The following is a 16345-nucleotide window of genomic DNA, read 5'->3' as shown; positions in this document are numbered from 1 at the left end:
ATCCTCCAAAAGGGTCTCACTGAGACGGATACCTGGTGTCAAAATCATGACCTCAAGCTAAATTCCAAAAAGTGCATAGTCATCCTCTTTGGAAAAAACAAAGTACCCAGAAACTACCACATAGGTGGTAGTCCCCTAAATATGGAACACATACTAAGGGATCTGGGGACCCAAGTAGAGAGTAATCTCTCCTTTGATAATCACAAAGTGGTTAGAAAATCCTTCTATGTGGCCCACCTTATCACAAAAGGGTTCGCATCCAGATCAAAAGAGGTCATTGTGCTCCTCTACTCATCATTCATCAGACCCATCATAGAGTACAACGCCCCATTTGGGATGTACCTTACAAGACACCTGCAACAGCTGGAAAGACCACAGAAGTACCTCACCAAGAGGATCACTGGCCTCAAACAGATGCCCTATGCAGCTCGACGGAAGAAACTTCAGCTGTACTCAGTTGCATGCTGCCTACTCAGAGGTGATCTCTGCCTGACATTCAAGGCCATGTCCTACCCAGAATTTATGGACATGCTCCACCTAAAGAAAACCTTATCCTCTCGAACCACATGCTCTAGGGATCTAAACCTCACCACAACAATAAATAGGATGTGCTGGAGAGATAGATTCCTGTCTCAGAGACTTCCCATGCTTTGGAACAAGATTCCAATATACATTAGGCAGAGATCCTTGCTAACACTCTTCAAGAGAAACCTTGATGAGTGGATGAGAAACAGAAAGTTTACCCCTGGGATCACTTCAGTGGCTATGTTGGACAGAGGCACAGGGAACTAATCTAAGGGGGCGGCGAAAGTCGACACATTCAGGCTAGGCTTATAAATGCCTTTGGGCAGATAGCCTAGTACCTACCTATGAACTTATGAACCTATGAACAAACTACCCCACCTGTTTGTCTTCACTTGTAAAACAAGATGAGCAACAATCACCAACTTGCTATCAGACAGATTTGGTGCAAACTTCAACCCCCTGTCCCCACCAGACATACCCTGAAGCATAGCTGTCACCAGTCCTCTACCTACTATCTCCAAAGAGCAGGTCATAACCACACTCTGCATGGCCAAAAACACAGCCTGTATGAGATTGGATAACATCCCAGACTGCCTACTAAATGGTCTAAAACAGGACCTAGCGGAACCACTTGGTACTCTCTTCAACTACAGTCTAAGTACTGGCTTTGTCCCAGCAGAGTGGAAAACAACAACAGTAATTCTCTTGCACAAAGGGGGTCCATCAGTCAACTCTGGGAACTATAGACACATAAGCCTAATCAGCCTTATCTGTAATGTCATGGAGAGAATCATTATGGACCTTATCAACAAAGACATAGGTGACCTTCAATCTCTTGACCTGACCCAATTTGGTTTCATTAAGGGTAGATCTTGCATATTAAACCTCGTGGACTTCTTCAAGAATGTCACCAAAGCTCTAGATGAAGGCAAAACAGTACATACAGCCTATCTTGACTTAGCCAAGGCTTTATACACAATACCCCACTCAGGCATCATTGAGAAACTCACCCAGCTGGGAATTAACCCATATGTCACCAAATAGTTAGCCAAATGGCTCACCGACAGAATGCATACAGTCAAAGTTTGGGATTCCACCTGTACCAGCAGACCAGTTACCAGTGGTCTACCACAAGGATTTCTGGGCCACCTACTGTCTGGAATCTATTTCTCAGAAGTCCAGACAAAAATAGATGGCCTGTGGCTTACCAAGTTTGCTGCTGACTGCAAATCGGGTGCAACCGAGTCCACCATTGAAGCTGACATACTTCAAGAAGGGCTAACACAGACAAATGATTGATGCCAAAGCCACAGACTTAAACTAAACACAAAAAATGTGTTATCATCCCTTTTGGAAAAGGGGAAGTCCCTGCAAATTACAATTTTAACAATACCGCTCCTTAGCTCAAAACCTTTGGTGACAGATTTGGGAACACAAGTTAATAGCAACCTTAACTTCAATCACCATGTGTCCATAGTGGTATGGAAGGCCTTCTATGTTGCACATCCCATAAGTTAGGGCATCGCATCCAGAGCTAAGGATGTTATAATTCCCCTGTACTCATCCCTCATCAGACCACTAATAGAGTACAATGCTCCCTTCTGTATGTACCTCACCAGACACTTGCAGCAGCTGGAGAGACATCAGAGGTTTCTCACCAAGATAATTCAGGGCCTTCAACACATGACCTACATGGACAGACTAAAGACCCTGTCACTGTGCTCTGTATCTTATAGGCTGCTGAGAGGTGACTTGTGATTGGTATACAGATCAGTCTCGGACTGTGCCCTAATGGAAATTATGCACAGCTGCAAGTCAAATGGGACAAGACTCACTCACTCTAGGGATCTTAACCTAGCCTGCAATATTAACAGGACATGCTGGAGAGACAGATATGTCTCCCAGAGATTTCCAGTCCTCTGGAACAAACTCCCAATTCATGTAAAACAGAGCTTCTCAATGACCCTATATAAGTGTAATTTAGATAACTGGATGGGAGACCGTAATTTTACCCCTAGGGTGTCACCTATGTCCCTCTTGGATAAGGACAGTCAGTGCTGATCATAGACTCACACTGCAGATATATAGACAATACATCTTGGTCAATAAGGGAACAAGGGTATAACATGGCTAGGCTTATAAAGGCCCTAGGGCCAATAGCCTAGTAACTTCCTATGAAAAAAAATGCTATGAAGATGACAGGGTGGTCAGTGCAGTGACACACAGGAGGATCCTTATTATGATCATAGACTGGTTAGGGAATCAGAGACAGACACTGGTCACATCCTTCTTTCAGGTCCGTAGCTTACTTCTGGTACTAGCTGATGATGAGAGGTGTGCAACAGGTGCAGCCATGGCAACAACATCATGTACCCATGAAAAGACCTTTGTGCCAGTGGAGAATAGTCAACCTTGTTCTCTGAGTGAAACTCATTTCTCCTTCACTGGTGTTTTCTGACCACTGTCTTGGCACTCCCTTGGTAATAGTGAGGAGTGATGACCACCCAAGACCAGAGTTATTTTTTTAATTAATTCTCTAATAACTGAATAAGTAAACCAGCTTGTGAGCAGAGCAAATATGTTTCAGGGTAATCCCAGTTTGTAGTTTCTTAATCTGTATTTACAGTTCTTGAATGATGGTTGAATGTTTGCCTCACATTATGTATTATATGAAGTTTATATATCTTTTTATACATTGTCCTTGTTTACTGAATTAATTGCTGGTGTATCTGCCTGATGGGTTGATGGGTCTGGGGTTCAGTCCTGCCATTCAGAGTGTGTGTGTGTGTGTGTGTGTGTGTGTGTGTGTGTGTGTGTGTGTGTGTGTGTGTGTGTGTGTGTGTGTGTGTGTGTGGAGTTTGGAGTTTCCATGTTTCCCCTGTACACACTTATCCTGATACGCTAGTTTTCTCCCCAGAATTAAATTGCCTGTATATGCTAGATTTACCCTTGCCTTTGTGACTTTAAATGGTAAGTGAGGGGCCCATTAACTTACCCAGAAAACAAATCAAATTGTGTAACTTTGTAGTTTCACTGTGTAAAGTATTGCTGACTGTCCTTGTGCCAGAAGAGGTTTTGCTGGACCAGTCCACGTGTCCAGTTAACAGGTGAATAAATAAAAATATGAATAAATACAGGAAGAACTGCTGTTTCAGTCTTGTGGGTTGTATGATGGAGCTATTGTTCAGTGAACTTCCAGCTAGGGCTTAAATATTTAAAAACATACTCTGGTCCTACATAATAAATAAGATTGCATTATTAACCCGTTTTATTTGTTACAAACCGTTAAAAAAGGAATAAGTAGGACTTGAGACTCAGAGTGCTGCGTACAATCAAATTCAACGTATATTGCAGCAGAAAGGAAGAGACGATGGTAGAGATGCAAAAGATCTAGAAAAAGAGGAACTAGAAAGATCTAGGAAAAGAGGAACTAGAAAGATCTAGAAAAAGAGGAACTAGAGCTGGTATTAATGTCAGGCTGAAAGGAAACCCTTACAGACCTGCACTCCATTCTGTCATGCTAGCAAATGTTTGATCCCTGGAAAACAAAACGGACTACCTATTATTGGACCTAAACATCTGTAGAGAGATAAGAGACTATTGCATGTTCATCTTTCCAGAAACCTGGCTAAATCCTAGTATCAGTGATACTACTGTTCATGTGAATAGGCTTTTATTATTTAGAGCAGACAGAAGCCAGGCCCTTAGTGGCAAATCCAGGGGAGGTGGAGTTTGCATTTACATAAACAACTGATGCTCAAACTGCAAGAAAGTCTCAACCCACTGATCTGAGAATGTAGAGTTCATGACAGTAAAATGTAAACCTTTCTACCTGCTGAGGGAATTCTCAGCTATTATCATCTCAGCTGTATATATTCATCCAAGTGCAAACACAAATGAAGCACTGGCCACACTATACCAGTCAATCAGTGAATTGCAGAACAAAAACCCTGACTGTGTCTATATCATATCTGGTGACTTTAACCAGGCTAATCTTAAAACAGTTCTACCACACTACTACCAGCACATAGACTTTGTCAGCAGAGGGGCCAACATACTAGATAAGGTGTACACCAATGTCAAACAGGTGTTCAGGGCAAAGCCCCACTCGCACCTTGGTAATTCAAATCGTCTATCTATTATGCTGACACTAGCCTACAGACCATTACTAATCAGAGAGAAACCATTCAAGAAGCAGATAAGAGTCTGGCCAGAAGGAGCAATCTCTGCACTTCAGGACTGCTTTGATTGCACAGATTGGAACGTGTTCAAAGACGCCGCCACTACAGATCAGCACACTAACCTGAAAATAGTAGTAGAAGGATTCATGTCAAATTGTGTGGATGATGTGACAGTCACCAAGAACATCATTACACGTGTCAACCAGAAACCCTGGCTCACAAGTGAAGTGTATGAGCTCCTAAGGGCATGCAACACAGCCTTCAAGTTGGGGGGATAAGGAAGCCCTCAGGTCAGCCAGAGCAAACCTGAACAAGGGAATAAAAACAGCAAATAGGACATATGGTCAGAAGATCCAGAGTCACTTCAAAGACTTCAGGGACTCAAGGTGAATGTGTCAATTCATACAATCCATCACAGATTACAGGCTCATGTCTGCACAGTGCGATAACAATACTGACTTCCTCGACAAACTAAACACCTTCTTCAACAGGTTTAAGGAAAGATAATAAAACTGCAGTAAAAGCCCCTACCAATCAAGGGAATGAGGCACTACATCACAACTCTACTGATGTTAGAAGAACTCTGTGCAGGGTTAACCCAAGGCTGGACCTGACAACATCCTAAGACAGGTGTTTAAAGAATGCACTGACCAGCTGACACATGTTGTTACAGATATCTACAACAGCTCACTAAGTCAGGCTATTGTACACAAATGCTTTAAAACTACAGCTATAATACCTATCCCAAAGAAGTCCACACCATCGGACCTAAATAACTGTCACCCCCATAGCACTCACCTCAGTAATAATGAAGTGCTATGAGAGACTGGTCAAGGACCATATAACATAGAGTCTCCCTGCATCCTTAGATTCATTCCAGTTTCCATATTGACAAAATTGCTCCACAGAAGATGCTATCTCAATGGCACTTCAAGTATCCATGGCCCACCTGGAAAACAAGAATTGTTATGTGTGAAAGTTGTTCATAGACTTTAGCTCTGCCTTCAGCTCAGACATCACCCAACACCTGATAAAGAAACTTGACCAACTGGCAATAAACACACCCCATTGCAATTGGATATTGGACTTCGTCACAGACAGACCTCAGACAGTACATGTTATAAATAGCACCTCCAAGAGCATCACTATGAATACGGAGGTTCCTCAGGGCTGTGTACTGAGGCCTCCGTTTTTCACCTTGTTGACTCATGACTGCACAGCCAAGTTCAACTCGAACCATGTCATCAAGTTTGCAGATGACACAAGTGTCGTAGGTCTCATCAGCAACAATGATGAATCAGCCTATAGAGAGGAAGTCAACTCATCGTCTGGTGTGACAACAACAATCTCTCACTAAATGTGAACAAGACCAAAGAGATCATTGTCAACCTCAGAAGTAGGCATAAAATACACTCTCCGCTAACAATCCACAATGAAATAATTTAGAGAGTGGAAAGCACAAAATTCTTGGGGGTACATATCACAGATAACCTAACATGGAGGATTAATACTAATGCCATTGTAAAGAAAGCACATCAACACCTTCATTTCCTGTCAAAGATGACAAAGACAAACCTCCCCTCTCCAGTCCTTACTATCTTTTACAGATGTACCATAGAAAGTATACTAACCAACAGTCTCACAACCTGGTACAGTATCTGTTCCACCTTGGACAAAAAGGCCCTTCAGAAAGTGGTTAAGGTAGCAGAGAAAATCATTGGAACCATGCTCCCCGCCATCCCAGAAATATACCTGTCAGGATGTCTCAGTAGGGCCAGATAATCAGAGACATTACCTGCCCTGTCCATGGACTGTTCACCCTTTATATTCTGATAAATGCTACTTAAGTATGAGATACAGAACAGCCAGATGCAAGAGCTTTTATCCCCAGACTATGAGACTACTAAACTCATACTAACTCAACACTGTGCTGAACTCTGAAAAGGCTGTTGGAATTTCCAACAGTATCACATTTTTGTGCAGTAATCCCACCAGGATTATCTTAATTCATATATGTGCAATAATTATTACAGCAATCCTAAATGTACAATAATGATTACTGCAAAAAGTCCCACCTTTCTGTGCAATTTTTGTGTATAGTTAGTAAACAGTCTAAGTCAATAATGTGTGTCGTGTCTGTAGTAGCTGTTGTAATACAGACTGTCTGTGTGAAAATGCCTCCGCTTTGAGGAGGAGTAACGAAATTTCGTTCAGTGATGCCCAAGTTGTATAATCTGAATGACAATAAAGTTTACTTTGACTGTGAACCTGTGCTCATCTGATAGTTGTGTTGTTCTGTCATCTTATATCGTAATGGCTGCTGCACAGACCTACTAAAATAAACAGTGTAGCCAGGGACTGGGATTTATGATTTCCTGCACTGTTTCTGAAGTGTGAAAACCTGTATGACTGTTCCTTTAAGTGAGCATTGGCCGCACACTTATTGGATTGAATAGTGGTTGGGGGAGGGATAGAGGGAAGGTGTGGTACAGACTTGTGGTTTAAAAGCTATCCTATTGTATTAGGCAAGCTTGGTGTATTACAGGAGGTTATTTTCAGATTGTAAAGGCTTTGTATAGCTGACATCATGGTGAAGGTTGGAATTAATGGGTGAGGGGACTTCTTTGGAATTTTTGTAGTCTTTGTCTCTTTTTAAAGTTTAGTGGCATTTCAAAGGGTGTGAACTAGTGTTAAGTGTGTGTTACTCATTGAAGGTTAAATGCAGCACCCAAGAAGGTATTTATATGTGAGTCTAGTCTATGAAGGTTTTAACCTTAGAAATGTGGTTAAGAATTTATTTCTGGTGCTATTTAAGATTTTTTTTTGCCTGAATTAAGGATGTTCTACCTCTGAGTGAATGTTTATAACAATGTATTGAGCAGAGTGTGTAGTTTTAGGACTTTGCAATAGTAAGTGATGATCTTTAACTTTGGTTCTAGGCTGTTCTGTAGTCCCCTGTTAACCTGGTTACATTTCTATCAAAGTTTTGCTCTGTGATTTGGCTGTTGTGCTTATCGCAGGAAGACTTCTAAACACCTGAAGTGCCTTAAAACAGAATTTAAGCACTATGCTAATCAATGTGTTGGGAGGGAGGAGAGGCCCCCTACATTGGAAGTGTGTTTTATGATTCTTGTATTTGACTCCTAATGGGGAAATTGTGTGCATGTCTTGGGCAACTAAATTTCCTAGCCTTATATATGCCTAGATAGTCACTGGGATAATGCCCTGTGGGTGGGGTGCCTTTCTAAGTCTAGCAATTCTTTTACAAATTACCTATAAACAGGACATTGAGAGCTAGGCATTTATGAACTACATTTGTCAAGAAAGGACTTGAATGCCTGGCCTGGTTTAAATTTTCTATTGCCCATCCACTGGTCTAGGTTGTGCTTTTCTTAACTTTAGGAGTTAACTTTAAGTGGTTTTGGTTCCTTTAGAAACTTTAGTGGACCAAAAACTGGTGCTTGCTGGCTCATTGTATACAGGTAAAGCTCATGACTGGATTTTTTTGTTCTCTGGGGAGTAACTTGGGCTTGAGTCCTATAACAGTATAGACAAAGCTGTAAGTGATGCTGGTTTTCTTTTTTAATATAGTAAAGCAAGATATTTTAGACCTTTCAACAAATTGCTTTCAGTCAAAATGAGTTGCTAAAAATTTGGAGAGCTTCTGATCATGTTTAGGGACTGAAGAGGCATACCTTTAAATATTGTTCTAGATTTGGCCGCATTGGTCGTCTGGTAACCCGTGCTGCTTTAAAGAGTGGAAAGGTGGATATTGTTGCTATTAACGACCCTTTCATTGAGCCAAAATACATGGTGAGTGCAGGTTATTACACTAACTGTTTTGTTAGTATTGTTTTTAAATGTCTAATACTGACTATATCTTGCAGGCCTATATGTTTAAGTACGATTCTACTCATGGATGTTATAAAGGCACAGTTTCAGTAGAAGATGGCAAACTTGTGATTGCTGGAAAGCCTATTACTGTCTTCCAGGAGTGAGTTTCCCTTTTTTCTAGTACTGTTTGGTTAAGTAGTTTAATAGTAATATGAAACTAATGGAAAGCTATTGACTTGCTGTTTTTGTTCACTTGTGTTCTTAGGCGTGACCCCAGTAACATCAGATGGAGCGATGCTGGTGTAGAGTATGTTGTGGAGTCCACAGGGGTCTTTACTACAACAGAGAAGGCTTCTGTAAGTAGTGTTTATTTTGTACTATTTTTGTATGGACAAGAAAGTGTAAGGAGAAGTCCTCTAATAGCTTGCTTGTGACTAGTGTCCACAAATTGGATGTTTGCATATGTAAAGTAGCTTAAAAGTTAGTTTAGCAATGGTGGGAAGAAAGTGGGTTGTCACTAATGAATGGCTGTCTGAAATGGTTTTCTTTAAGAAATGTGTTTGTGTGTGTGCCCCCCCCCCCTTCCAGGCTCACATCAAGGGAGGTGCAAAAAGAGTTGTCATAACTGCTCCCTCGGCTGATGCCCCAATGTTTGTTGTTGGAGTGAATCATGAAAAGTACAACAACAGTCTGACAGTAGTCAGGTAAGATCTCTGCAGTCTTAGTCAGACTGACTACTCTAGTGGCTTGGGGTGATGTGGATCACTGCATTGGCTTGATTTCAATGAACTGTTTTTACTAACAGTACGACACAATTTATGCTAATTTTGTTTCCACAGTAATGCATCCTGCACTACCAACTGCCTGGCTCCCCTAGCAAAAGTCATCCATGACAAGTTTGGTATTGTGGAAGGACTGATGGTGAGTGAGCTTTATTGTGGAAGGTCTTGTGGTGATGGCATGTAAGGGTGCCTGTTGGGGGGACCTCAATGTCTCCTCTTTCTGTACAGGCTGTCTATAGATCATTACATGACCAAGGAAAACTAATGCAATAAAAGCCTGTCCCACACTGATCTCCTGTACTACTTTGGCATAGACTTGTCTCTAGTTTATTTAAACTAGAAATTATAAGCAAAAATTTTCTTCAGGTGTGCTGGCTTGATGTATGCAGGAATACTATTTTTCTTTTCAGACAACTGTCCATTCCTACACAGCCACTCAGAAAACTGTGGATGGTCCTTCTGGTAAAATGTGGCGTGATGGTAGAGGCGCTTCTCAGAATATCATTCCAGCATCCACCGGTGCAGCCAAGGCAGTCGGCAAAGTAATTCCAGAGCTAAATGGGTCAGTATTCTGGAGTGAAGTAACAAACTGTCTAGTTTGTAAGGAAGTGGTGGGCATTTTACAGAAAGTGACCTGTTATGGGATGGGCTCAAGTTTGTCTACCTCTAGGCAGGAGAGATTGTAAAGACTGAGAGACGTAAGTGAAGTCTATTTCAGTGCAGTTTAGATACTGGAAGCACTAACCACATGGGTATGAATTCCATTGGCTCCTCCAGTGTGGACTTGGTTTGGGGAGGACCATCTACTACACATGATGGGAGGAAGGGTGGCTTATGAATATTGACTCTACTCTTTTAAATTTAACAGGAAGCTGACTGGTATGGCATTCCGTGTTCCCACACCCAATGTCTCAGTTGTGGACTTGACGTGTCGCTTGGAGAAACCTGTAAGTAGAACTGGGAGAATGCTTGGGATAGATGTATGTACATGCATGCTGAGATGTCGTCTGTTTTTTTTAGGCCTCCTATGACCAAATTAAACAAGTGATGAAGGAAGCTGCTGAAGGAGTTATGAAGGGGATTCTGGGATATACAGATGAACAGGTAAACTGCCTTTAATTTACTCTACATTCCTTGTTTCTGATGGTTTGGGGGGGGGGTGCAGTCTCTAATCTTTGTCCAGATTAGGCCCTTAAATTAGTGAGACTTGGATAAAAATTAAGCCAGCTCATTACTCCTTGAGCACCAGCAAAGCTTTGTGGTGGTGGGACATCTTTTTAAACATATTTCTCTTTTACAGGTCGTCTCAACAGACTTTAATGGGGATGATCGTTCTTCAGTGTTTGATGCTGAAGCTGGAATTGCTCTCAATAAGCACTTTGTCAAGCTAGTGTCATGGTAAGTACATCCTAGTGTGTTGGAGCTAGTGTATCCATGGTGATGGGTGTGTTGGGAGCTAGTGTATCCGTGGTGATGGCAAGTATAAGTACATTCTAGTGTGTTGGAGCTAGTGTATCCGTGATGATGGCAAGTATAAGTACATTCTAGTGTGTTGGAGCTAGTGTATCCGTGGTGATGGCAAGTATAAGTACATTCTAGTGTGTTGGAGCTAGTGTATCCGTGGTGATGGCAAGTATAAGTACATTCTAGTGTGTTGGAGCTAGTGTATCCGTGATGATGGCAAGTATAAGTACATTCTAGTGTGTTGGAGCTAGTGTATCCGTGGTGATGGCAAGTATAAGTACATTCTAGTGTGTTGGAGCTAGTGTATCCGTGATGATGGCAAGTATAAGTACATTCTAGTGTGTTGGAGCTAGTGTATCCGTGGTGATGGCAAGGAGCTAGTGTATCCGTGGTGATGGCAAGGAGCTAGTGTATCCGTGATGATGGCAAGTATAAGTACATTCTAGTGTGTTGGAGCTAGTGTATCCGTGGTGATGGCAAGTATAAGTACATTCTAGTGTGTTGGAGCTAGTGTATCCGTGGTGATGGCAAGGAGCTAGTGTATCCGTGGTGATGGCAAGTATCTCTTCAGTCTCTTGTACTTGCTGCACTTGGGCAGAGTGTCTCAAGGTTTGGTGCTGTCTGAACAGTTGGCAGAGCTTTTTGTCCTAGACGTACTTTAGGAATTAAGCTGGGTTGAGGGTCTGGGCTTGGCAGGCAGTCCAGCTCATCACAAGTATTTGCAAGACTCTGCAGTCTTCATACTGGCCCTTTCTGCCTGCAGGGCACTTGGATGCAAGTGCCCAAGTTAGTTTGGTAATGCCCCACCCTGAATACTGATGTGGAGAGTAGTAGGATGGTGAACACCACATGCTTTTTGACACTGGAGAGAACCGCTTCCCAGTCCTCTTGAAGGATTCTAATATTCTCTTTCAGACATTGAGGTGCCCTGGTTGAAAGGACTAGCCTGCATGTCATAACTGGTTTGTTTTGAACTTGTGTATAATGCTGGTTTGAATAGAATGGGGAGGTAAGTTAACAGTTTTTTTTTTTTTTTTAATTTTTAGGTATGACAATGAATTTGGTTACAGCCAACGTGTTGTGGATTTGATGGATCACATGTACAACAAGGAGTGAAGCCTCTAACTCTTGGCCTAATTTTCAGCTTTGCACTTTATGTATCCTGAACAACTTGGAATCCATGTCATGAACACATAATAAATTAAAATGCTGTGACTTGTGCCTTTGTCATTTACTTGCCATACTGGCTTCTTTTGACTGAAGGATTAGTGCCTGCTGTGTGGTAGACAAAACAGCAGGTTTTAGGAAAGTTGAAGGGGGCTGTTTGTTAATATGGAAACTCTTGAGCCCCTGCAACACCCATGGATGTGTGCATTTGTATGGGAATTTTGGATTAAATTTATAGTGGATTGCCCACAAGGGGTGGGTGTACATCCACTCTGGCAGTGAAGGGCTGTCATAGGATAGCACATGCATATTGCCCTAACTACCATATTAGTTTGTATACTATTGGCTTTTCTATTTCCTCCTGATCTGGAGGTGCAAATGTCCCCAGAACTTGGGTGAAAAAGCTTGTGCATTTGTTCTGAACAAATATGAAGTGCAGTGCAAATCAGAATCCCAGAAATAGGGGACAAGTGGGGGTTAGATTGCTGGCCACTGACTTGGTGCTAATGGCTCCTCTTTCAGTTTGGATGGGAGCAGTTGAGGGTGGGAGGAAAGACTGACATGATTTGCACTCTTATATATGGTCAGGCTAGTAAGTGAATCTAGTTGGATTGTGACACATTGCACTAGAAGAGGCAAAGTAGGTTTGAGCTTCTGTTATCTGGCATTTACATAGCTGCATAATATAGCCCCGCCAACATTTCATGAAAAGCTTTGAATGCTTTGACATCTTTGCACTTGGCAAAAGTGAACTTGCATTTTGTCAAGTTTAAATGCCCAGGTGTTTGTATTCAGATTTTGTTTAGTTCACTCTACCTGAAAATTCCCCAAACTTTCCTTGCCCTTTTTGGGAGGGAAAATGTTAATGCTGTAACCCTCTCGCTGTGGGCTTTTCCTTGCCCTAGCTCCAATTAATGGTTAACTGAAAGGGGGGTGTAATTTTTATTGGGTGTCCACCAATGTGTTGTCCTGACTTTTTTTTTTTTTTTTTTTTTTTTTTTTTCCTAACTAGATGCTACTTGCCAAATCTTTCTGGAATGTTTATGCAACTCTGGGCCCTTGGCATTTTGTCTGGAATGTTTATAAAACTCTGGGCCCTAGCAGTTTGTGCTAAAGTGCTGTAGCTGCCTTGAAGCACAGGGAAAGCATAATTGTGAATTAAAATTTGCTTTTTACATCAAGCTCACAATAGACAAGTATATGGAAAGTTTGTCTAGTTGCTATGTCCTGAAAAATTAACTAGGTGGTGACTGGAACCATGTGCATCCTTCAAGGAAACTGCCCATGGAGGGTATGTGTAGGTGTTGAAATGGGTGTGCCCCTTCACTAAGTGAAGTTGGCTAGTGTTTGAAGATATTGCCTGGCAATTTACCACCCCCAGTTATGGAGCTAGGGTTACTACCTGTTTTCCATTTGCATTGGAGGTAAGACTTTACACTGAGGTGGTTGTACACCAGGTCACAAGCTATTGGGCCTGGGCTGTGGGCAGGTTGCTACATACTAACTGGGAGGCTGTGCAGATGGTAGCTAATTGGTCAGCTGCTGTAGTTACTTTATTACATGGGGTTGGACTGGCTGTGCAGTTGGTAGATGTAGTAAAGTGGAATGAATGAAGACTGAGCTGGGGGTGGGACCGTGCTAGTCTTTCATGAGTGATGTACAAACTTTCAGTGCATGTATCCTGAAATGGTGTCTCTATTAGAACCACCATGTAATACTGGTGCTGTGATTGGTTGTAATGACTAGTGCAATAGACATGAGGCTCGTAATAGGGAGCCCATCTGATTACCCCATATCACCTTGCCCTTGTTTAACTGATTACATCAGTGACTCCTCCAGGTGCATCTGCAGTTAACCCCAACTCCTCTAGGCATCAAATATTGCTTGTTCATATTTGCATCAATAATTCCAATTCCAAAACCATGTTATGTACAAGCTTTTAAATTTACATCTGCAAGTTTACACAATTGCAAAACTCAGCTGCATTAATATTTTACCTCTGTAGTGCAGGCAAATGTTTTTGATACTAATTTATAAAGATGCAATATTTTTTTTCTAAATATTCAACTACCAACAGAACTCCACCTTGTATTGGAGCTCAGCTAGAGGAATAAAATGTTGCTTGACAGTATGTGTGCAACTAGTTTTTGTAAGCAACAGTAAATAGTTGCTGTTGACTGACCCCTAGAACCTAAAGAACACTACCAATATATGTTTTAAAAAAAATAGTCTATCTGAGCATGCACCCATCTGTCAAATGTTCTATATAATACTAAAATTAGATTTAGAGGACCAAGTAATACAAAAGACTTGTGGTACAGAAACAGTTTTACAAAACAAATTATACAAAATAGTGAAAAGCTGAAGAGTTGAGCCATTTATAATTTCATAATCCCTAAGTTTCCACAGACTAACGTTTGTTTGAAATGTGAGGACAGTCTGCCAAAAGGCTTGGGCTTTGCCCATTCGAAGTTACAGTGAACTTCCTGAGTTCCATTGGAGAGCAGGAGATAAATATGGTGTCACTTCTCCACAAGGAGTCAGGAATAACCACTTCAATTTTCATGGCTTTGAAAAGCATTTGTGTGATAGTTTGGCCATAAACAGAAGTGTAATGGTGTAACACTGAGTTTGGGCTTCCCAGCATCAGCCTTTTAAGGCTGTCCACGTTTCAGAGCCTGGGACTGTGTGAACTTAGGCTCTTCATGACTGTAGGAAGAGCCAGAACAGCTACTGTGTTCAGTGGAATGGGGGTGGACTCTGTATTAGAAGATGGTGGGGAAGTCCAATTGCCTAACTATTCCTTGGTACAGAGCAAATGAGTAGTTGGCATCTGGTTTGTACATCTGACAGCATGCCCCAGCATAGGGGAGAATTTCCTGATTGAAATCCCATTCTAAATTGAGAATGGGATGTATTACTGCTTTTTATCTAAAGTAAATACTTGGCCCCTTTCACTTATCAGTAATGCGCACTGCCTATGTCTGACCAGATGACTAGCTGTCAATGCAGTGATCCTAGCAGGATTCCTACCAGTAAGTTGAGTCAGAATGCTGTGCAAAGAAGACTCGCTACCCCCCCAATTGATTGGATCTAACCTTTTCTACTTGCTCTGATCCATGATTGGGTTGAGGAGATTGTGGTATGTGGTGCAGCCTCGCATTGCTGCAGAAATGATTTTACCTTATGCTAGGCTCCCCTCTCATGCCTGGTTGTAGCCGGAGCACATGCTGGAATGTCATGCCTCTGCTGTGACTTGGTGCCATCCTGTCACTTTCCTTTAGGGTGCGACTTGTCTACACAACTTCCATGAGGAAATAATGTGTACACCCTTCCCTGAGATGGGTGTTGCCACTTCTCAAGACCTCCAGATCTGCTAGTTGAACTGGTTACTTAACCCATCGCTGGGGCTCAATTGCTTTGGCACAATCTTATTTAAGTTGCAAAACTTTCTGCATGTTTTTTAACACTTTTTTAGTGCTGGCTTTATCTTCCTGTAAAGATGCTGGTCACCTGTTACCTTTAAAGTGCTTAGATATATGTACGTTCAGGTGAAAATCTGCATAACTTCAAGATTCTGCCTTAACTGATGTGGCTTACAAGAAAGCATATACATCTTCATTTTGTCTTTCATGTCAGCAATGGCCTGTGTGGTCCTGGCTACCATCTTTGGTTTAGAACCAGCCTTAATCACTTGTGCATGTCTGACATGAGATCTGCCTCTAAGCTATGTGGACATCCTCTAAGATGGTCTCACCCAAACAAATGTCTGCTGCCAGAAATATGGTCTCAAGTTGAATGCCAAAAATGCATCAGCCCCTTTGGGGAGTAGTCCCCACATATTGCATTAATGTCCTAAGCATGCAATCGGTTGTGAGGAATTTGGGCACCCAGGTTGAGAAACCTGACTTGACCACCATGTTACTTCTATTGTATGGAAAGCTTTCTACATGGCCCACCTCATAAGTAAGGGCATCTCATCCAGGGACAAGGTCATAATATCCCTAGAGTACAATGCCCCCTTCAGCATGTACCTCACAAAGCATATGCAGAAGCTGGAGAAGACCAGAGGGGGTTCCTCACCAGAAGAATCCAAGGCCTCAGACATCTGCCCTATACCAATAGGCTAAAAGCCCTGCCCCTGTACTCTGTTTCACACAGACTCCTCAGAGGTGGCCTCTCAGGCATACAAAGCAATTGCAGATGCAAGTCTAGCTCCACTTGTAACATGTATGTGTGACCTGCACCGGGTCTGTGACATCAATAGGACTTGGTGGGACAAATTTGTGTCCCAAAGACTCCCCATCTGTGGAATAGACTCCTTTCCATGTCAAGCAGAGCACCTCATTATCCCTTTTTGCTACCTGAATGGGGAAACAAAACGCCCCTGGG

The 16345-nt window shown here is 42.1% G+C and overlaps 1 protein-coding gene across 1 annotated transcript; it reads left to right on the top strand.

The window, feature by feature from the left end:
* Window positions 1-7218: 7218 nt before the first annotated feature.
* Window positions 7219-12001, top strand: LOC122808615 (glyceraldehyde-3-phosphate dehydrogenase-like). Its single transcript, XM_044079579.1, has 11 exons — window positions 7219-7316; window positions 8420-8519; window positions 8594-8700; window positions 8806-8896; window positions 9129-9244; window positions 9380-9461; window positions 9733-9884; window positions 10191-10269; window positions 10343-10426; window positions 10623-10720; window positions 11833-12001. The coding sequence occupies exons 1-11, from the start codon at window positions 7294-7296 to the stop codon at window positions 11900-11902; spliced, it is 1002 nt and encodes a 333-aa protein (XP_043935514.1). The 5' UTR covers window positions 7219-7293; the 3' UTR covers window positions 11903-12001.
* The last annotated feature ends 4344 nt before the right edge of the window (window positions 12002-16345 follow it).

This window comes from Protopterus annectens, chromosome 8.part0 (assembly GCF_019279795.1).
Source record: "Protopterus annectens isolate FY-2018-M chromosome 8.part0, PAN1.0, whole genome shotgun sequence".
In the NCBI taxonomy this organism is placed as follows: domain Eukaryota; kingdom Metazoa; phylum Chordata; order Ceratodontiformes; family Protopteridae; genus Protopterus; species Protopterus annectens.
Note: the sequence above shows the minus strand (reverse complement) of the source record. Positions and strands in the feature narration are given on the sequence as shown.